General features: G+C 36.6%; 1 protein-coding gene across 1 annotated transcript in view; it reads right to left on the reverse strand.

Annotated features, from left to right (window-relative positions):
- Nucleotides 1-333: 333 nt before the first annotated feature.
- Nucleotides 334-23898, reverse strand: part of AQR (aquarius intron-binding spliceosomal factor) — a 93981-nt gene continuing 70416 nt past the window's right edge. Inside the window, exons 25-35 of the mRNA XM_047737671.1 lie at nt 23020-23155; nt 20730-20939; nt 19021-19158; nt 15019-15090; nt 13757-13944; nt 12715-12886; nt 10389-10559; nt 6532-6617; nt 5050-5224; nt 2155-2268; nt 334-963 (exon numbers count right to left, since the gene is read on the reverse strand). Of these exons, the coding sequence (XP_047593627.1) occupies nt 631-963; nt 2155-2268; nt 5050-5224; nt 6532-6617; nt 10389-10559; nt 12715-12886; nt 13757-13944; nt 15019-15090; nt 19021-19158; nt 20730-20939; nt 23020-23155 (1795 nt within the window). The 3' untranslated portion in view covers nt 334-630. The remainder of the gene's footprint in view (nt 964-2154; nt 2269-5049; nt 5225-6531; nt 6618-10388; nt 10560-12714; nt 12887-13756; nt 13945-15018; nt 15091-19020; nt 19159-20729; nt 20940-23019; nt 23156-23898) is intronic.

A 23898-nucleotide genomic window follows, 5' to 3' on the forward strand; every position in this document is an offset into this window, starting at 1 on the left:
TTGATGCCATTCTGCCAGCAACTCAAACATCAGGAGCACCTGCTAAAATACAGATACCTGGGCTCTAACCCCGAGATTCTGATTCATTCAGTCTAGAGTGGCCCCAAGAATAAACAGACATCCTAGGTGGTTCTAACACATAATGAGACTTTGAGGAAGAAAATACATGTGAAAGGGAGGAAAAAAGTTAACACAACTTGAGTCTCTGATACTATGAGAGAAGAAACAACTTCCTCCCAATTTGAACATTTACTTAAGGGTGTTTAGAGCTAATTTTGGTATATTCGGTCCTTTTCTTTAGAGAAGTTCACTGAAAATAGAAAGTATGTCTTGTGTATTCTACAGAAAATTCTTTTAATGTAGATATAATTACAGATACATTCAATTATAAAAACATCAAAGGAATGGCTATTTGTCCTTCTGACTGAACAAATTAAACTGAAGTTGTTCACACACATACAATTTTCTCTTAAATATATCCAAGAAGACAAACACTGAGATTAGTGACCAAAAATTAGGACTAAACACAAATTAGTACCCTAAAAGAGCAGAAGCAAATATAAAATACAGAAAGTAGCTTTAGTTGGACTTTATGAAAGCAATGTCCCCCTAAGAAAGGCCACAGTTGGGCTACTTAGTCTCCTGTGGGGCCGGTGTGACATCCTGAGGGGCATGTGCCTCTGCTGGTACGGCTATAGGTCCTGCCACAGCAGCAGTGACATCAGATGCAGCAGGGGTAGCTTCTGGATTGCACCTAGCTCCCGTCTGAGTGGGGGTGCTCTCAGTCTGACTGCAGGTGGTCTCATTCAGAGATGCTGAGGATTCTTGACTGGAGGTGGCATCTGTCAGACTGGATAGGTCAGTTTGAGCAGGATTGGCCTCCTCTTCTGTTTCCAACTCCGTTTCCAGACTTTGAACTTCCTCACCTTCTTCTACCATAGCAGGTGGTAGCTGTAATAAAGTCTAAAGAAAAAAAGAAAACATCAATATGAACTTAGATGAAAAAAACACAGGCTTACAAAGCTAAGCTCTCACATTATCTTACTAATAGATGCTGTTCAATCCAGAGTGCTCTAAAACACTGCTGGCCACTTTATATTACAAACATAACTCTGATGGCAATGGCCTAGGTCTTGCTGACTCCAAAGATCAAAGTATTACATCTTCAGAGAAGAAAATAATATGAAGATGTATTAGCTTTTTTAGCAAATAAATTGGCTGTAACACTTCTGCAAAAACAGTGGCTGATTAGGACTGACTGACACAACTGAAGGGCCAACCTCAGTCAAGGAGATGTGTGAGGGGTGGGGAGGAACAAGCCTTCAGACAAAACCATGGCAGGGCACGAAGCTTCTGTCCACACTCAACCAGACACTGGAGCAGCTCCACATGTTTAGCCTCCCGTTCAGAATGGCCAAATAAAAAAGGCCACCCATAACACGTGTGGATGAGGATGTGGAGCGACCACAGCTCTCAAACATTGCTGCTGGGAATGTGGTGCAACTACTTAGCAAAATGAGTGGGCACTTTCTTTAAAAATTGAACACATATTCTCTATTTTTCAGCCATCCTGCTGCTAGGGATTTTACGTGTGCCATGCGCCCCTCCTCCCCCGCCCCCCCGTTCCCCATACAAAGACTGGGACAAGAATATTCACAGCAGCTTTCTTTGTAACGGCTGAAGGTGGAAAGAACCCAAATGTCCATCAACAGGTCAATGGGTACACCTGGTAGGTCCCTATAATGGAATACTATTTGGCAGTAAAGAGGGGCTACAGATTGAGGGTAAGATCCTTGGTTGCCTGCAGAAGTCAGGAAAGGGACTGGTGAAGGATGAGAAAGGTTACCAAGGGGCATGAGGAAACTTTTGGAGATAATGGGTATGTTCACTATCCTGATTGTGGTGATGGTTTCACAGGTATTTTACATATGTCAGAACGTATTAAATTATATGCTTTAAATATTTGGAATTTATTGTAGGCCAAATTATATCTACACAAAGGTGTTTTAAAAAAATGGATGTTACATGAATTAACAACAACCTTGGATGGCTTAGCTGGTTTCCCATGAGGAATTGAGTACTTTAAAGATGTAGTCTGCAAAGGAGTAGATTCTTTGTACAAGAAAAATAAGAATGAATTTTGACAAAACTCACCTGATGATAATGATGCGTAGTCTGTATCAAATGCATGTACATGTTGTATACAAAGTTTGCCATCTGGGGCATGTTCTTTATTACCTGTACTTCGTGAGATGGTCGCTCTCCATTCTAGAAAGCAAAGAGAAAGTTAAGGACAGTGAGAAAGTTGATATGCTAAAAGTGAACATTCCAGATGCCTATGTCTCCATCTTACGTACAACACTACTAGGGTTTGGAGGACTTCAGAACAGTACCAGTACATTAAGATGTCAGTGTGAGTGAGAGCCCAATAACGACTTCATAAAGAGAAGAGATTCAATTTAAATTTAGCAAAAGGTAGAGACTCAAAGAGAACTAAGAGTTACCACCTTTTTATATCAGGCTGGCAAGTAAGATAAGGAGTTTGGGTCTAGGAACCCATGTGGAAGAGCAAGAGATAGAAGATCATTTGAATAGAGAGAAAAGTCAACATGGCCTAAAGCATGGTCTCTAACACTGTGTATGCTCCAAAGGCAATTTTCAAGCTTACTCAGAAGGAAAACATTAAAACTATTTTTCCTATTTACGTTTCTTTAAAAATAAGCTAACATTACTATTATTTAATACACAGACTGTTAGTCATAAGGGTTGATATTTAAAAGGTTTTTTTAACTAATAAAATGCATGGTCAAATAGTAAAGTCCAAACTTCGTGGTATGTTTCCGAACTGTCTGGGGCAGACTGCTCACTTGTGGAGGTGTGCGGCCAGCTGCCGGGGCCTGGGATTCAGTAGGTCTGCTAGAGAACGACGGGCTGCTACTGCAGTGCTTTCTGACAACCACCAGCGCAGGTAAAGTGGTAAAGCAAATGAGGACGGTAAACAATCTGCACTTCTCCCTAAACTATCCTCGAATAAAGATGAACACATCTCCTATTTATAGTCATTATAAGATGTTTATAAAGTCTCACCCTTTCTTACCATAGACGCAGTTCAGAAAACCACAAAGGTAAAAAAAACTTCTATCAAGAAAAAGGGCTTTTACCATAAAGTAACAAATCAGCACACATAACATTAGCAACAGTGAGTGTATTAAATAGAATTTCTCAGAATTAAGCAGGATGGCAGTATTACATGTAGGCAGATATTCTTTTTTTTTTTTTTTTTAAAGATTTTATTTATTTATTTGACAGGCAGAGATCACAAGTAGTCAGAGAGGCAGGCAGAGAGAGAGGGGGAAGCAGGCTCCCCACTGAGCAGAGAGCCCGATGCGGGGCTCGATCCCAGGACCCTGGGATCATGACCTGAGCCGAAGGCAGAGGCTTTAACCCACTGAGCCACCCAGGCGCCCCGGCAGATATTCTTTTGACAGCAGTCACTTTCTGCGAGGGTCACACTTGTGTGCAAAGACAGCACTGCTGTCACAACTACGAAACACGGCCTTCACAACATGGGAAGTTCTGTGTGTGTTTGCGTATTTTCCCGGGGCTCCGCTGGGAGCTGCCTCTTCTGAGTCGCAGCGCTAGCTGTGTGGCCCTCTCTGCCTCCAGCACAGTCTCCTGAGCAGAAGATAGGGAGCTGCTCCTAGCCCTTAGCACCCCAGGTGTCGGGTAAAGCACTGGCTTTCAAGCCTTCTGTTCATTGGCACTCCCTGACCTCCATGTGCCCCCAGACATGTCCCTGCGGCCTCTGCAGAAGAAGGCTGTGCCTCAGATCTTGTGTTAGGAACCTGCCTGTGTAATAAGCAGCCCACAAAAGATTGAGAAACACAGGGCTACAGGACCATGTCCAGACCTAGAAGGCTGACACTGAAGGCGTCACAGGGCCCCACCCCATCATATCATTCCACCCTTATCCCTCTATTCCTGCAGAGAGGCATCTTCCAAGGAAAAAAAAGTTTAAAAAAATGTACTCAGCCTTATTATAAAACAAACACACATAATTTCATCTTTTTCTTCAGAGGGAGGGAAAGAAGTATACTGTGAACATTTAAAACAGCTTTATCGGGGGAAATCGGAGGGGGAGATGAATCGTGAGAGACTGTGGACTCTGAGGAACTAACTCAGGGTTTTGGAGGGGAGGGGGATGGGAGGTTGGGTGAGCCTGGTGGTGGGTATTAAGGAGGGCACGTAATGCATGGAGCACTGGGTATGGTGCATAAACAATGAATTCTGGAACACTAAAAAGAAATTTAAAAAATAAGTAAAAATTTAAAAAAAAACAGCTTTATTTAAACACACTGCATTAAAAATGCAAAGCCCCAAAGTCATAACCTAAAGATTAGCATGCTAACCTTTATGAAAGAAAGAAAACAATATAAGAAAATAAGTATTTGCTTCTTTATGCAAAAGAAATATAGGAAGGATAAACCAGAAACTAAAGGGCCTGGGGTAGAGGGTGGGAAGGGGGAGCAAGGAAGACAGATAGGGAAAGGGTACAAGGATAAGGAGGGAGGGGAGTGGCACTTCTGAGTAGGTCCTTTGTTGCTGTTCCCTCCTATGTCCTCCAAAGTGTAGGTTTCTTCAGGGTTCTCTAACAGGTAAGCCATTTATTACTCTGTCAACAATTAGTTAAGTTCTCCCTAAAAAGCTGAACAGAGGCAGTAAAGTACATGGATTCTGGAGTCACACTGCCTGGGTTTTAAAATCTTGGATTCTCCATCTATGAGATGCATGACCAAACTACTTAACTTTGCTAATCCTGTTTCCTCATACATAAAAAGGGATTAATAAGGAAGAGCTAATTGCCTGATACATAGTGAGTCTTCAATAAACGTTAGCATGTACTATTATTTTACACAGAAAATCTAATTCAGTTCCGCAGTGTAGGGAGCGCTCTAAACCACTGATGGGATGATCTACGCAATGCTGTTCCTAGCTACTGGGATCACCTACTGGAGAGTGCTGCTCTACACAATGAAGAAAGAGGCCTACCTTTCTACTGGTTGGGAAAGGTTCTGTTGGAATAATATGCAAATGAAGTGGACGGGCAGTGAGCTGGCTGAAAGCTGGAGTTAGTTCAAAACAGTTCTGGAAGAGGGATACTCTTGCAAAGATATACAGTCCAAGTCTGGCTCTAGACATGGCCACCACTAAGCGACGGACATCCCTTTGGGAAACAAAATTAGCACAGTTCAAGATTAGTAACATTTGTATGCAGCTTTTCTTCTTCTTCTTCTTCTTTTTAACTTATTCTATTAAATATCCCTGTTAAGCTATGGCAATAAAAGTTAAACATCTTAATTGAAATTCAGAATAAACATTAAGTTAATACCAAGTGATTAGTTAAACCAAGTAAAGTTACTGCTTTATCACTAAACTCTATGTTCACATTTTTGTTTTTGTGGGGAGGAGGGGAATCATGACTAATGCACTGATTTAAAGTAGCTACATTAGAATTATGGAACACGAAGTCAAGTCATTAAGTGTGAAAAAGGCAAAAGCATGACACAGTAAGAAAAAAGATGGGGAGGGGACGAGGCATTATTCATATATTCATACTGTGAGTTTTGGAGATTTTAATTATGTAAATCATAATGATGCCCCATTCAAACAGCAGCTATAAATCTTAATGCGGAAAAGGAAATACTTTTTAGAAAAGTTTGTCTCCAAATACATGTTTGGTAAGTAAGCAAAAATAAACTATTTTAGAATGCAATAGTTTTGAAACAATTTCTCAAAACATTACATCTTTGTTTACTCTTACATAAAAGTTATCAGTTTGATGGAACTTGATCACTGGGCTAAGCTCCGAATAGATTTTGATTTAATGACAATATTATGAGAGCTTGGAGAGAGCTGAGAGACTTTTCTCTTTATATCTACCAAATAAAATAATAAAACAAACTCTCATTAGTTTTGTTAGTAAGTTGTATGAGATGAAGGTTTATATAAAACTAAACGGCTGCTTTGTAATAAGAAGATATTATTCCCATAAATCCATAAATCTCTAGCACATAAATACATCACAATAAATGATAAAAATAGATTATTGTTTGTTTTGACAGTTCTTAATCCGGGGAGAACAAATGGTTCCTTTATCCTCTAACAGTGAAGCTGAAAGACTGCGTGGGAAAAAAAAGTCAGAAGTCCTGTGCAATGAAAAATGTACTCTGAAGACTCCTTTTACCACCTTACCTTTTTAAATTTCTGACACTGCTTCCGACAAATATAAGATACTAAGATTTTATAATAAAATCCTATCGCTGAGTGTTACTGAAGACTAAAAAGTAAATGTACTAAAATATTTAAGATTGAAAAAATTCAGAAGCAATGACAATAGTTTACAAAGAATCTGATATTGTTATACTCCAACAAAAAGCTTGCCAAGCCAAATGCTGCCATAACAATTAATAAGAAGTTCAAAATTGAAGCAGATAATAAATTTCAATAATATTAAAAGTTTTCTTTATGTACCTCAGATGGCCCACTGCCCTGGTTCTTACTAGAGAAAGGAGAATATAATCATTCTGTTGACCTTGGAATCTGTCAACAGTTGTCACCTAGGAAGAAAAAATGGGAAATAAGGTATATTTTCAAAAGCACAATAAATAAAACTCTACAGAGAGAATTTAAATAATATTTCAAAAATAAAATCTTATCATTAAGATAGTCAACCCGAAAAGGAAACATGATCATATACTTGGAACTGAGAAAACCAGTTAATGAATACAATGAAATAAACCTTAGTAACCAGATTAGGCTATGTTCCTGTTATTACACTTATAGCACTGATCTTTACCTCTGCTGACAACCAAATTACTATCTATAGAATAAACAGTCTTCTCCTACTAGACTGCCCAACACGCTGGACGCAGGGACCTGGTATCCCAGTTTGATGCCCAGCAGTATAACTCAGTATGCTCACTTATTATTTAATATAGTCTTAGTTCTCACGGATAGCACCTTCTGACACATAAAAAATAAATAATTTTCATAGCACTTTTTATTCACTTTGAAACTATATATACAATTAGGAAAGTTCATGCAGGTTTTAGTCTAATATTGGCACTCAGGCATTTATTTCTTTTTCACTAACCCAACAAAAAAGAAGTTAAAGTGCTTATCTGCATAAGCTATAATTCACGGTCCATACCTTTAGGAATTTTACAAAGCATTTCTTTTCAATCAACTTCACAGAAGTATAATTTACATATAATAAAATGCATTCACTTGAAGTATCTACTTTGATAAATTCTGACAATATATGCTCCTAGATAAGCACCACAATGAAGATTTCCATTACCTCAGGCCCCTTTGGAGTCAAAACTGTATCCCTAAGCCCTGGGCAAACACTGATCTGCTTTCTGTCACTATAGATTACTTTCTGCCAGTCTAAAATTCCTTAAAAATTGAATCATATACTTTTTTTGTTTGGCTTCTTTCACTTGGCATGTTTTTGAAATTCATCCATGTGTTGTGTCCATTAGAAGTTCATACCTTTTGCCTGTTGAATAGTATTCCAATGAACAATATTCCACATTTGATTATCCATTTACCCATTCATGTCATTTGGGTTGTTTCTGGTTGGGGCTTTTTTGTTTTAAAATTTGATTTCAGTGTAGTCAACATACAGTGTTATTTTAGTTTCAGGTGTACAGTACAGTGATTCAGCAATTCTACACATCACCTGATACTTGTCATGGCGGGTGTACTCCTTAATCCGCATCACCTAGTTCACCCAACCCGCCATACTCCTCCCCATCAGTTTGTTCTCTGTATCTGAGTGTTTCTTAATTTGTCTTTTTGCCCCTTTGATCGTGTTTCATTTTTTAAATTCCACATCAGTGAAATCATATGGAATTTGTCTTTTTCTGACTTATTTTGCTTAGCATTATACTCTCTAGCTCCATCCATGTTGTTGCAAATGGTAGGATTTCATTTTAAATGGCTGAATGATATTCCATTGTGTGTGCCTGCATATATATATATATATATATATATATATATATATATACACATATACATGCACGCACACACAAATCTCATATCTACTTTACTCATTTATCAATCAATGGACACTTGAGCTGCTTCCATAAGTTGGCTATTGTAGATAATGCTGCTATAAACATAGGGGTGTGTGTACCGCTTTGAATTAGTGCTTTTGTATTCTTTGCTGGGTCATAGAGTAGATCTATTTTTAACTTTTTGAGGAACCGCCATACTGTTTTCCACAGTGGCTGTAGCAGTTTGCATTTGGTTTGGGGCTATCTTGAATAAAGCTACAATTCATAGTATAAGTATTTTTGTGGACATTATGTTTTCACGGCTCTTGAATAAATATCTAGGAGCGAAACTGCTGAACTGTACAGTAAGTATGTTTAACTTCATGAGAAACTGTCAAGCTGTTTTCCAAAGGTGCTGTACCACTCTGCACATTCACTAGCATTGTTCCAGATTCAGATTCCAATTGCTCCACATCCTTGCCAACAACTGGTACACTGTGAATCTTGTCAACTTTAGCCAACCTATTTGGTGTGCAGTGTACCTCCTTATAGTTTTAACCTGTATTCCCCTGACACAAAGAATGATGGTAAGCACTTTGCATGTGCTTATTGGCCATTCCTATGTCTTCTAGTGTGAAGTGACTATTAGTTTGCCAATTCTGTATTGGGCTGTCTTTATTTAACAATGACTGTTACAGGAGTTCGTATATTTTGGATTTTAGTCTTTTGCTCTTATGTGGGGATATATTCCTTGGAAATTTCTGTTGCCAACCTGACCATGTGGAGAGCTTGTCTGGGAAATAGGCTCACACACTCAGAATGGCAAAGGAAGAGGATGAAATGAACACCTTGGTCTTTGATACATCATGGAGTCACTCTGTAACCCAGTCCTGGAACCATTTCACTTTTGTCTTCTTGTTACGAGATGGGGGGTGGGGAGACTTTCCCTCATTATTTAAGTTTTTCTGTTATAAATAAAAGGACTCAGATACTGAGGTTCTTCTACTTTTAAGCCGTCTCCATTTCAAAGTTACTAGTTTCTCATTTTCACTTTCTATGTGGAGTATTCAGTATGTCCTTGTACTCCTTTCAACCTTGTCTCCATTTCTGTGTTTTTATTTTCTTTCAGCTCACATTTCATCTCTTCCTGAGTTATTAAATTTCTCTGCTTTGTAGCCTTCCCCCACAGAAATGGTTACTTCATTAAGCATTTTAAAATTCACAGCCAAATGTGTATTCAAAGTTTTCATCTGTTCCAGACCAACATGTTTTTGAAGCAAATGTCTTGTCGGTATGTTCTGATGTCCTCCTTTTTTCCCTATATAAATTGAGCTCGTGCTAGGTTGCTTTTTCTACTTCATCACTGAATAAGTGGTTTCTTAGATTAGCTACATGCCAGCTACATGCCTCTGCTACTGTAGAGACAAGTCTGCTTTTGGGGGAGCATGGCTCCGCTTCTTTGAACCAGTTTGGGACCAGGAAGGCTCCTGCTCACCCCAATTTCACACCCACTGTTCTGTAACAGGAACATGGCTCTTGTGTGTCAGAGTATGCCACTCACCTTCAGAAAGCGTTTCCACTGGTACTTTCAAGACTGGTCCTCTAAATTCTCTTCTTCCTAATTTTCTCCTTGATCTTAGTCCTCTGATTTGTGTCATCTCACTAAAAATGTCATTTGTCCTTCCCTCCTCCCATTTTCCTGCTATTCTTGGATGATTTCCATGAAAAAGTGAAAGAGCTTCTATACAGGCATGTTTACAACCAGTCTTAATTTCATCATTAGTAATACAGTTGTTATTCTAAACTTTCAGCCTTTTATTGATATAACCAAGCATCTTACTTGATACTACTCCATATGACACAAAAAATAAAAGTATTAAAAAATAATCCTCAGGTCCAAAGGTACTCTACAATCTTCCCTTATTCTCAAGAAAAAACACTCTCCCACACACACCAATAAAACAGTACAAATTATACCCTTGAAACATAATTTTAAAAAGCTACAATCCTACTATAAAGTACATAAATAATGTAATTTTACTATGCTTCATTTTTACCAACAAAAAGTTTCAGGATCATTTACTTCTGATTACCATCAACAAAATCTTCAATGTGGTAGTTGAGACAGAAGTTCATAGTAAACCAATTAACACTGTCAGACAGGACTGCTAGAGAATTATTTATAGCTCCTATTATTTTATTTTCTTATGTCTTAAAAGGAGATAGCAAAGAGACAAAGTAGAACAATATAAATAACTCGTAATAAATAAAATTTTCCTATCTTGCCAACATGATGAATAACAGAACATATCATATTCACAAAATTACCTTATTTGGTCTTCCAATCAATGGATTGCTTCCACATCGTCTATTGATGATGTCACGAATAAGATGCTTTTGCCCATTATATGTTGTTAGAATACTGATCTTATCAGCAGGATAACCAAGTAAACACATATACATAAAAAGTGCCACCACATATTCTGCTTCTCCAAGATTCTGTAATGTAAAAATGATAAGATTATGCATTTATTTCCTTTTTCAATTCTGCAGAAAGAATAAGTGGCACAACTGTTCATTTATCACACCTCAAGAAGTGAAGTCAACTTGGACAAGTGAACACCTTTCATAAAACTAAGGAATAATCCTATCCTAGGTTAACACTGATAAATCTATCTGGTAATTACTTCTCTTTGACACTTATAATGTATTGGCAACATATGGAATCATCATAAAATAAAAGTTACCAAGTTAAAGGCTTAATATTTCTAGGTCCACAACAGTCATAATACAGATCAGTAACATTCTGCTGCAGTGTACTGCAACTGTAGGTATAAAAGAAATACTACTACAAAGAAGCAAGGTCACTGACTAAGAAGCCAGTAGAAAATCGAGTCTAATAGCGTATGTATCTAGCCGTACTGCAGTGCACTCTCAATGTTGGGGCAATATTTTTTTCTTTTTCCTCACACTTCTTAGTATTTTTTGTGTTTGTTCTTTCCTTATAGAGAGACCACTTTAAGTGGGAAGAGGATGTGATCTCAAATTGGTGGGTCTGGCTTATGTTCATGCTTAGCTGAATCTGAAAGTGCGGAAGTGCACACAAAGCTGCTCTGTCCGGTATGGTAGAGACTAAGTTAGAAGCATTAGATGAGAGAAGAACGTAAAACAAGAATATAAAACATAACATGAATCAAAAAAGAAAGACAAGAAGCTGGTTTTCATTTAAAGGCAAAAGTACAATTCAGGAACGCCTTCAGAAAAATCATTTATATTGTAGTTCTTGGTGATACTCTCACAGCCTGAGTTACCTCTTTCATTTAACTTTTCTAGTTCTTTGGAAGACAGGAGAGAAAAGCAGCTACATGTGTATGAATTTTTCCACTGTCTACTGATAGCAAACTACCTTTAAGTGTTAGTTCTACTAGTATAGATAAAAAAACAATCAACCAACCAACCTTTTGGTATATATGCTGCTGGATCTTTTTATGTAGATTATCTGTATAAACTTCCATGTTTTGCTGTACCTCTTTAAAAATAAAATTGGACAGGGCGCTTGGGTGCCTCAGTCTGTTAAGCATCTGACTCTTGATGTCCTCTTGGGTCATGATCTCAGGGTTATAGGATCAAGCCCTGTGTTGGGCTCCATGCTCAGGGGGTAGTCTGCTTAAGATTCTCTCTCCCTCTCCCTCTGCAGCCCATACTCCCCCACCCTCACTCTCTCTCTCAAATAAATAAATAAGTAAATCTTAAAAAAAAAAAAAGGACCCTATATGATATATTTTACAACCTAGTTTTTTTTTCATTTAATATAGCAGAAACATTTTTCTTGCCAGTAAATGAAGTTATAATGTTATTGTACTTAATTCCTATTCATTATATGGAATAGGTACTAATGTAATTAACCCCTATTGATAGATACTTTGGTTGTTTCTCATTTCTAAAATAATATGCAGTAAAAGAAAAAGATCTGATGGACATTTCAGTATATAAGTCCTTGAAAACTTGCCCATTTATTTTTTAGGATAAATTCTTCAGAGTGAGGACACTGCTTTTAATACATACTGACAATCTGTTCACCAAATTGCTTTCCTTCTAGCATTGCATGAGTATAAAATTTCCCTAAACCTACTCCACACTGAGTATTATCAGAGGTGAATATACAGTCTAGTGACTTTTACTTGCTACAAATCTTTTTTTGTGAACTGCTTATTCTTATCCTTATTGCATTTTTCTGTTGGGGTGTTATTTTAAAAAGTGATTTATAGGAGTTGTGTATATATATATTCAGAATTCAACCCACTGTTAAATTTTGGAAATAAATTTTGGTCTCAATCAACGTTCTTCTTTATTTCTGCTTTTGGTAATGAGCTTAAGACCTTTCTCACCCTAACGTTATCTATTATAAATATATATATGCTATATATGTATATATTATATATTAAATCACAATCTTCTTTCTAGTGTGTTTACAGTTTCTCTTCTTTGGTGTACATATCTTGAATCTACCTGAAACAGAATTTTGTGTTGTGTGTGAGGTGGCAACTTACTTTTGTTTTTTCAGCGGCTAGTCAAATGGTTCAACAGGACTGATTTAGGTAGTAATTCAGCTAGTTAATGCAAAATAAACTTAGAAGTTTTACATTTTTCTTACCTGATAAAAGTAAGGATTAGGTTCCGACTCTCCCACTCCTTGAAAATCTTCCACGTTGATGAGCTGGAAGTCATAAAGCAAGCCGGCATTCGCCGTACTAAACTCTGGCAAGAGCTGCACGTGGGGGAGATTTCCCAGATTCTTGTATCTCCAGTTGTAGAGGTTACATAAGCTTTCCAAAGATAAATAGCCCCCCAAACAGGAAATATTAGTGATGCAAAATTTGGATTCCTAAGGGGGTGTGTACTTCCTTTTAATTTTCATGTTTAACTATTTTGCACTCATCTTTTTAGTAATAATCCTTTATTTTTTTATTTAAAAAAAAAATTTTTTTTTTTAAGATTCTATTTATTTATTTGACAGACGGAGATCACAGAGAAGTGGCAGAGAGAGAGGAGGAAGCAGGCTCCCTGCTGAGCAGAGAGCCCGATGCGGGGCTCGATTCCAGAACCCTGAGATCATGACCCGAGCCAAAGGCAGAGGCTCTAACCCACTGAGCCACCCAGGCGCCCCAGTAATAATCCTTTTTAAACTTGTCTTCCTGCTTTAAGTAACCAAAGGTCAGCAGACTTGATATTATAGAAATGAAACTATTTGTTTTATGAGGTAAATGCTATCTTTACTCCTTAAATTAAAAAAATCAGGAAGTCTATAAACTGAGGAATACTTTGCAGTAATTATGAGAGAGAGCCTATACACTTAATATAAGTAAGAACTGGTGTGTTTTTCTCTTGTTCACCTTTTGTTTTAGATTTCAAAATGATACTAACTGTATATCTTCTGGGGACATGAAAAAAGGGCAAGGGACAGTGAAAAGAAGCTTTGGTTTACAACTCACGTAAATTAATATCAGTGAATTAAGTGTAGGAAATAACTTGATCAGTTCACATCCCATGCACAAGGCAATACAGGTGCTTTCAGATTTGTAGATGGCAGGTTCCTAGATAGCAGGGAATTCTAGAGTCTCTACTGAACATACTATCAAACAGTTGGATCATGGAGCTGGGGGTCCTTAAATAGGGAGTACTTAAGGCTCCTTTACCTTGCCCTGGCTCTTCCTTGAGCGTCAAGATCTACAGTAGGAACTCCAACCCGGACAAAGCGAGTGAAAAGAGATTGCTCCATGTTTGAATACTTCTGAAAGGCCATATTCTTAATGACTGGAGGTAACTGGTGATGATCACCAATCATAATCCAGCGTTTCAGTCGGCTAAAACCATCTTGAGGATTCTAGAAATGAAATGTGAGGAGATGACAAAAATACTCTGATTAATAAATTGTCCTGTTAGTCTCTAACCAATCACTCAAGAGTCCTGCTATTTTAAAAAACAGCTTTATTGGCTTACTAATTCTCATTCACCAGTTCCACAGAGAGGAATCTGGAAAGTTTATAGAATGACTTATGAACAACAAACAGGTGCCATCACCCTTGTGACTGACGGTGAGGGAGGGTGGAGGGATTGAGAAGGTGAGCATGGAATTACCCTACTTTAACAGGCAGAGCAAGCCAAGGGAGGCTCAGGTCAGAATTGGGTAAATGGTGCACAGAAAGAAAAAGATACCCTAGCATTAAAACGGACAGATGTCAAAGTAGATACTCTATATTACAATCATGCCAAGAGCCAGACTGAAAATCTCCAAAGCAGTAAAAATTATGTCTTTAATTTCCCACACTACTACTTCGATTTGCTACTTTATACATCTTATTCCTTGAAACATACCCTGATAAAACACATTCCAAGTCCCAAATAAGTTGGCTCATAAAACAACTTAGAACCCAATTTATCTATAAATTAAAGCAGTCTCTATTCTTAAACTGGGAATTCCACATTTTGTTTTTAATTCTTCCATAGTAAAGACTATTGTACAATAAAAAAACATTCTTAAACATCGCCATTTCGCTCAGAAAAATTAAGGCATAAAATAAAGAAAAGCAATGTACTCAGTGAACATCAAAAACAAGTCTAGAAACAACTCTAACAAAGGAAGAGAAAAAAATAGCTCATCTATCCTCCAGATGGCGTAACAATGTAATTTTCTTGATTAAAATTACTAAGTCTTTTCAAAACTTAAAGATAAACTATGAATTTTTAAATAGTACTCCTGGAAACAAAACAAACTACTAAATAACCAGTGAATAGATTAAAGGACGTTTATAGGCTTAAAATAGAATAGCAAACATAATGAAGTTAAAGAGAATATGTAATTACAACAATTAGCACCCCAAAACTGTGTAGGTTTTTGACACTGTCCCCCGGAATTCTTCAAACTCTACTTTCCTTGTCTCAGATCTCCATTTCTTACCTGTAGAAGGAGAGGTATAAAAGTTTCTATCTCCAGAATCTGAGCAGCCTCTTCCATTAAAATGTTGTCATACTGAGAGATGGAGAAAAAGGAAAGCTTGTCAAAAAGACAGCTTGAAAGCCAAAAAACTACCACCATAACTATAACAACTATCCAAAGAAACCCCAAATAATTTCAGATAAAAATATCATACAAATTATTCAAACAGAAAGTTCATGATTTTTTTTATCATGATGTCCCTGCTTTTCTAGTTCAAGTCTGTTACTTCAGGGAAGCCCCCGAATACATAATTTTACCTTGAAGAGATCCTACATAACATTTCTTGCATTGCATATCAATTTAGTTATTTTCAGTTCAGCTCATGAAGTTCTACATAAGCAAGAATGAATTTATGATTATATATGAAGTCATTTCCATTGGTATTCTTACTCCAGGTAGTATTTTGGGGTATTTTTTTTCCCCTTATGACTCCTACCCAGCACTTGACAATCTACCACTGTTTTACCCCTGGCATTCAATGTGTCATCAAAGCATGCAATTTTATTTCAGAACTCTCTCACCATTTTTACCACCACCACTAAATTCTAAGCTACCACTCTGACTATTACCAGAAATCTCTTTTACTAGCCCCTCCCTGGCTTGCCTCTCCTAAACCACTGATAAAACAGGCATCAGCTCAACTGGTTTCAAACCCTTCACTGGCTTCCAATTATCTTAGGAAAAAGAGCCTTGAACAAGGCCTGTAATAGCTGTATTAATCAGGCCTATATTCAATTTGACCCATCTTCCTCTCCTCCCTTAAATGCCACCTTACTCCTTACTAATTAAGCTTCAACCACGTTGACATATTTCATTTTCTTAGAACTGGCAAAACCATTCTGGCCTTAGGCACTCTACAATACCATTCACTCTTCATTTTTTGTCTGCTTCTTCCTCATTCTTAAAGTACCTGCTTAAAACCCACTTTATCCATGTCTTCTCTGACCTCCCAGGTTAAACATGATTTCACAGAACTCTCTTCTTTTGTCTCACAGGACATTACAATTTGTAATTCTATTTGTGTATTTACTTGTTTGATGCCTGCATCCTTCCACTATCCCAGCTTCCAGTAACATCAGGCACTGCACATTTATAAAATAATAAAAAATCAAGTCTTTCTCCAACATTAAGAAATTTCATTCTTTTTTGATGATTACTGCTCTCCCATCTGCTCAATTCTCTTTTAGATCTATTCTCAACATGTTTTCCTTCCCCTCCACTTCTAATTCTGTTTGTTACTTAGTGTGACATCCTCTTCCTTGTCTTATTGGTAAAATACCTTCTTTGAGAATCTCACTAAATACAAATTACAGTTCCTCTGTTTTGTGTTTTTGAAGTTTTCTACTCTTATTTTGTCTCCTTGGAAGGTAGAAGGTAGGAGCATATTTACTCTTCATGCTTAATTAACTTTATCTTTTATTTATTTCATTACGATTTTTTTTTTTTTCAATTTCAGCCATCCTGCCAGGGTGCCCTATTAACTCTGTTTTTAAATGAATTATTTACATATACTGTAATTTCTGTGTTACTCATTTTTACCAAACTATGCTTGTATTTGTTTGTCTAAGACAAGTAGCTGACATGAATTTCAACTGGGCATCCAATGATGAAAGGTAAGGTTCAATTCTGTACTGTTTCTTACTGAACATACCTAAAGGTATGTGGATAGGTGTCTTCTCTAGCTCTATCTGATGCTGAATTTCCCTATTACAAGTATTAATTAGGTCATCCTGGTGGAAGCTTAGGAGGAGGAGTTCTAAGATCCACATTTTCTCACGAGTCCCTGTGTGGACTCAGAGGATAATAGACATGATATGCAAAACAGAGTGGGAGCAGCTCAAGATGGTTTCAAGAACCTGCTTTCTGAAAAACAACTCTGAAAATCTAATGCAAATTAACTTACAAAAAATGTATGTATAGATTCTGCTTTTTAAAAGGCAATTTTATTCACAAAGCAAAATTATAAAATAACCATACTGGGCATATTAAGGAAAGAAAAGAGCACATGACTGTGCATGCATGTCTCCCTGGGGATGGCACAGGGTCAAAGGACAATGTCGAAAAAGCAGATTGATTGCTATTGATTTTATAAAGATTTTATTTATTTATTTGACAAAGAGAGAGCGAGAGCGTGCATAAGCAGCAGGCGTGGCGGGGGGGTGGGAAGCAGGCTTCCTGCTGTGCAGGGAGTATGGCTCAATCCTAGGACCCTGGGATCATGACCGGAGCTTAAGACAGACGCTTAACCGACTGTGCCACCCAGGCACCCCTAAATGCAAATTTAACATTCTTTATTGATACAGATAAAAAGAACACAGAAAATACTAAAAGTTGAAAGAATGGCTGATCAGGGGAGTAGGGGACTGAACTTCTCCAGATGAAGTAGCTCTACAAGTTTTTTAAATGCTTAAACCAGATACAGGAGAAGTTTGACAAAAATAAAACCTCAAAATTAAAAATATAAAAGATCTAAGGACTACTATCAGTGTTTATACTAACTATATATGTATAGCACCATGTAAGCAAATGATTAATGAAAGTTTGATAGGGTCCAAGTAATGTTTTTTTTAGAATACACATGTGAGGAGTGCCTGGGCAGCGCAGCTGGTTGGGCAACTGCCTTTGGCTCAAGTCATGATCCTGGAGTCTCAGGACTGAGTCCCACATAGGGCTCCCTGCTGGGCAGGGAGTCTGCTCTCCCTCTGACCTCTCCCCTCTCATGCTCTCTCTCTCAAATAAATAAAGTCTTAAAAAAAAAAAAAGAATATGCATGTGAAAAAGCTGCACGTCATAAAATGTTAATTATGATTATATCATTTCCCTTATTAAACTGATATGATTTAATATAAAATACAAAGCATATTTTATGTCAGTCCCAAGAACAAAATATTTAGATGAAAATTCTCACTAATAATTTGCAAAAGGGTAATTCACACCACTAGCATAAGTTCACAGTACCTTTTAATAAAATTATCATGCTTGTACTAAGCTTGCAGCTGAGGAACCTTCAGTCTAAGATAGCAACTATTCTATCACCTTGAATTTATTTAGCACTTATCCTCCAGTGAGCTCACATTTAAAAATTGTCAGTCACTTTCATTAACAACAAATGCTTAATGTTAACTTTGAATTCAAACCAGTACACAAACAATTTTAAACAACAACATTTTAAACAACAGATAAAACAAATGCAGCGAAGTTAAATGATTTTGCATTAAAGTCAGAGTTTAGGCCAGTATCACTAGCAAAGTTATGAAGAGCCTGCAAATTCAAATTTACTGCTTATTTATTACATTCCATTTTAAACAAGTCATAGGTTATCAGGCTATGGTGCCCATTATTAGCTCTTGTGTCTTTTTCATATGATGTAATCATTTTACTATCTCATCTACAGACTTATAAATAAGAGTACTCCATATCCTCATATGGGAGGCTTTCCATCTACTGAATGAACAAATTAGTGGGAGTGGATGTGTATTTAAAACATGAACAATGTAAGCATATAAATGTCTAATAGGTGAAAAACACTGTCAACATTTTTAAATAGTTTTTAGTTATGTTTGGAGATCTTTTTAACACAGTGAAAAATCAATTTATCTTAACAAATATTAGAATTTGTTTAGACAATCATATGGTTATGTTATTTAATGGACATATAACTGATAAGCAGACTCATAAAAATCAGATGTAGAGTTCACTAATCATATAAACATCAGAGATTACTATCACTTTCAGAAAAGACATTTTTAAGTAATTGCAAATGTGAACTTCAGTAAGAGGTAAGCCAGTCTTCAAGGGAAATGGCCTTGGTAAAGGAAAGGAAAGGAAAAGAAAAGGAAAGGAAAATTTAAATAAAAAAATTAAAATTAAAAAAAAAAAAGGAAAGGAGCAAAAAGGAGAGGAAAGAGAAATCTAATAGCTGAACAGCTGATCAATTGAGGAACAAAACTCTCAAGTCCCCACCTTGAAACCTAGCTTGACTAAATCATGTCGCTTTAAGGCAGCATGAGTACATGTCATAGCAATGATTTTGGCTTCTTTCACCAGAAGGTATTTAGATCTGTCCAGTCCACTTCGAAGCAGTTCAGAAGCTCTGAATTCCTATGGGAGTGGGGGTCAGGGAGAGAGTATTTTAGGAAAATAAACACGTTTCATCCATACATTCACATAATCCAGTTTATCAGATTTAATTCCTGATTAATTAATATAAACATATCATAAACTAAGCCTAATGAATCACAATTCTGTTCATTATTAATTAGGTACTAATTGAGTTCATATAATAACTGACACTCAAGCTATAATTTGGACCGTTTTTTGTATAAGGTAAAATATTGACAGTTATTAACAAGAATATAGAATAAAATATCACCACAGTATCTACTCAGGGTCCCTCCACAAAAACAGAAACTTTTTCAAGTATTCATAACAAAGGAAATTTAATGCAGGGGGTCTGGCTTCACAGGTGACAAGGAACACAAAAGCCAGCCAGGGAATGAATGGTTGAGGCAACCCAGAGATTAGCAATAGCAGGAAGTTTGACCATTCCTAGGCTAGAACAGATCAGGGAAGGAGGCAGTGTTTTCAGAGCCCAGGGACTGGGGTACCAGAACAAGCTACAACAACTATCATGGCAAGCCAAGCCAACAAAAATTGGGGCCATATAAGAGATGAAACCCAAGACAACTGGTAGAGAAATATCCTAGCTTCTCTATTCCTGTCACATTTTTATTGGCTAAACCCAGCCAGAAGTCAGTTAATATGGGAGGCCAGGAAATTAAACCTGACCATGGCAGAGGATCCCCACAGAGCAGGGTAAAATGATGGACAATAGAGATTAAGTGAGGAGCAAACAAGCCTAAGCAGAGTACCTAATATAAAGTGTTATAAATTCTGAACATTATGTCATACTTTAGATATTTTTAACATTTCTGTTTTCTAAATAATCAAAACATGACAGATACAGGAGAAGTAGTCTGTTTAAATCTCTCCCTACCCCTCCCAAGACAACTACTATTATGAACTAAATGCTCTTATTCTTTTACTTTGTTTATATAATCATAAACATACTCTAATATTGTTTTGTAGGTTCTAAAATTTTATTATTATACTATATATTTATTATTTTATACCTACATCTATCCACCTACCCCCTACCTAAACCATACATCAATATTTACTGAACATATACTATGTGAAGTAGAGATATCATCTTATCTAAAAGGTACAAAGACAAAACAGATAAGGTCATTGCCCCTCTTACCTGGAATAATCCTAAATCATCTTACTGAGGAATCTGAGCCTAAATGTGATCCCTTTATGAGGCTGCTATAATCCTCCAATGATGTTTTCCATCATTTGGAAGTGGCATTCTCAGATTCCAACTCAAAGAAACACTGTTGACTCTCTTGAGGGAAGCATTCCTTTCTTAAATGCTAAGCCTTTTATACCAGAAAAGTCAGAACAATGGGGATTGAATTTAAACCTTAATTTTTACTCAGTTCTTGAACTAAAACTATAAATGTTTTCAATAATCTCACTTAAAAGTAACAATCTGGTTTGTAATGTGAATATTCCATTTTACCTCATTAAAAACAAAAACAAACAAAAACCCAAACAACTAAACTTAAATCCTTTAAAGGCAAGTTAAAAAAACCCCTGAGAATCCTTACCTCGAGCTGAGTGAAGATTTTCTTAATATGCCTGAAACATCCTTCAGCAATTTCCATGTCTTCTTCATAAGATCGGCCTTTAAAAATGGGTTGAGGGGCATTTGCAAAGTATTCATGAAAAGGGAAGAAAGTGGAGACTTCCATAACATCTGGCAGCGCACTACCTTTATTTTTCACTTTGCTGATATATTCTTCCCAACGAGACATGACCTGTGAAACAAAGGGACTTGGGATTAGGTTTCTTAGTTAATTATTATGTCTTAAATGCTAAAATAAAAAAGAAATCCAGTAAAAATAAGACCTACTAAGTAAAGGGAAAGAAAAAGAAAAGCAATCCCTGACCTAACGGGACTATTTCTTATCCGAGTCACTGACAGACTGCCTTTTAATAGGTGACTTTTAAGATTATTGAACAAAGCCTCTTTAATCAAAACCAGAGAAACTAGGGGTGCCTGGGTGGCTCAGTCGGTTAGATGTCCAACTCTTGGTTTCAGCTCAGGTCATGATCTCAGCCTTGTGAGATCCAGTTGGGCTCTGCGCTGGGTATGAACCCCACTTAAGATTTTCTCTCTTCCTCTGCCTCTCTTCCCCACACTGCCCACCATGCTCTCTCTCTCTCAAAAGAAAAAATATATGTGTGTATATAAGGATAAATAAAAATATAAATAATTTATGAATATACATAAACCAGAAAGAACCTCAGGGTCACCTATGGGACTTTATCTCAGACATTTCAGATTCTCCATGTATACTCAAAACAGTATTACTGATGCCTTAAACAACAAACAAACAAAAAAACCCCAATTCTCTGGACAAAGAAATTCTGATATTTTTTTCATTATCTCAGTTTTTCTCCATATACGTTAAATCCTACTTTAGCAGCATTTTAGTAAATGCCAACCCTTCTCCTAGACCTTTATGATTTTTCCAATTCTCTTTGGTATATTTACAAAGCGCTTCTGTTAAACTGAGTATATATTTGAAAGCTCATTTTATGACTTTTGTGATGTAGTTATCCTGGTACATTTTACTATGCCTCTACCATGCGGTTCCTGCTTAATCTCAATTCTGGTAATTCTCCCAGAGTGGTTCTTAGGCAGAACATCTAAGAGGCTAAATAAAGATGTAGATCATTCCTGGATGACACCTCCTCCTGAAAGAGAATCTCTGGGGACAGAACTTGACAATTTCCTTTTAAAATAACTTTCCCAGGGCGATTCTTACGTGTTGAAAATTGTTGATCTGCACTATGAGGCTCCAAGTTCGTTTTTCTCAAATCGATTACTTACGCCTCCACAAATTTTTAGATTATTTCTCCTACTTTTAAAGGTAGTTTTCACTGAGAGCCTAGTGATTTTGATTTTGTGCCAAATACACATTTAGGCATGATATTATCCATTATTCGAAGTTCTAAACTGCCTGAGTCCAATACAGGCTACTTTGTAAGATGATGTTTATATTCTCTGTGTCATAAGAAACCATGAAATCTGATCATTTTGAATGGACTGACCTGGTCTGTGTATCTACTTATGAGCATATACCCATTCTTTATTTTTATCCTTTTGTATTCTTTCTTATACATTTTAAAATTTCAGTGTTACAATTTGGATTTAAAATATACAAATAGTAAGAGTACAAAGAGAACAAAGTTACATAAAATTCTCCATTATATGATTATGCCTTAAGCTGCTTAAAATTATTAATAAACCAAATGACTACTAAGGTATATTTTTGTTCAAATATTTAGTTTTCCACTTCTCAATGATTTTCACACCTAAAAAATTAACCCTAATCAAAGCAAAAGCATACCTCTAAATTGAAGTCAAAAGAATTTTTAACTACTTTGAAATCAGTTCTAAAACATAACTTATTTTTAGAAATTTGAAAGGAGAGTTATGTTTCTCTTCATTAGCTGATTAATATGAATAGAAGTAGGTTACAGAACGGTACTTTGTTACCACTGGGTAGCTAACAAAATTAGTTATATTTCTACAGTAATGAAAACAAAGAGAGAGACTAGAAAATTTGTCAGTAGCAAGAAAGAAAAAGGAAAAAAATTTAAAAAGTAGCAACACTGGCCTTTCAGTAAATGAGTCATCAAGAGAAGCTATTTAGCTAAGAAAATAAAAGATAATAGGAAATACAAACATTTAATAATACAGATATAGCTCTGGCAACAGCACACATTTTAAACTACTAAACAAAAAAACAGGCTTTCAAGAGAATTTCAAGAACCCATCTCAGTGTCCAACTGAAGACTATATGATTTAAAAACTCTTAAATCTCTTACCTGATATAAGAAGAAATAGCCTGCAGTTTCACAAGTATATGAAGCATCTCCAGGAACCCCTAGACTCTTTTGTAATCGTTTAACTTCTTCTAAAAGTTCTATTCTTCGAGCCAGGACATAATTAACTCTTCCATATCTAGACATTTCAATTAAGCAAAAAAGCAAAGTTATGTAATGATGAAACTTATAAGGATACTGTCAGCAAAACATTTGAGAAAATCATAATGGGGCGCCTTAGGTGGCACAGTCAGTTAAGCATCCAACTCTTGGTTTTGGCTCAGGTCATGATCTCGGGATTGTAGGACTGAGCCCCTTGTTGGGCTCCATGCTCAGTGCAGAGTCTCCTTGACATTCCCTCTCCCTCTGCCTCCAGCCACTCCCACGCCCCATCTCTCTCTCTTTCTCTCAGATAAATATTAAAAAAAAAAAAAAAACCATAATAGGAACTATAAATGGGCAAATAGGAAAATAAAGTGGAAAACACTGTTTATATTTAATATAAGTGGTAGTTCTTGGATCAGTGTTGATCTGTAAACATCTTAATGGTCTGTGAGGAAGGAAAATCAACTGTATCACTAAATGCACCATTTAATTCATTTTTTTGGTTTGTTTGTTTTGTTTTGTTTAAATAACAAGACCTTCACAAAGAGGGTTTTGAAACAGTACAGTGCATTCTGGTGCTAGTTCATCTTATCACAGAACAAGAATACATAGTTTGCAGACTGGCTGCTTTGAATAACCCTGTTTTACACTACAATATAAGTAGATTAGTTCTAAAGGCTTCGCAAAGTAATTTTAAAATGTATCTGATCATTCTTTATTGTCTCAGCATGTAGCCTGGCACCTGAACCTAGCAGGTTCATAAATATTTGCTGAATA

Source organism: Lutra lutra, chromosome 7 (assembly GCF_902655055.1).
Source record: "Lutra lutra chromosome 7, mLutLut1.2, whole genome shotgun sequence".
In the NCBI taxonomy this organism is placed as follows: domain Eukaryota; kingdom Metazoa; phylum Chordata; class Mammalia; order Carnivora; family Mustelidae; genus Lutra; species Lutra lutra.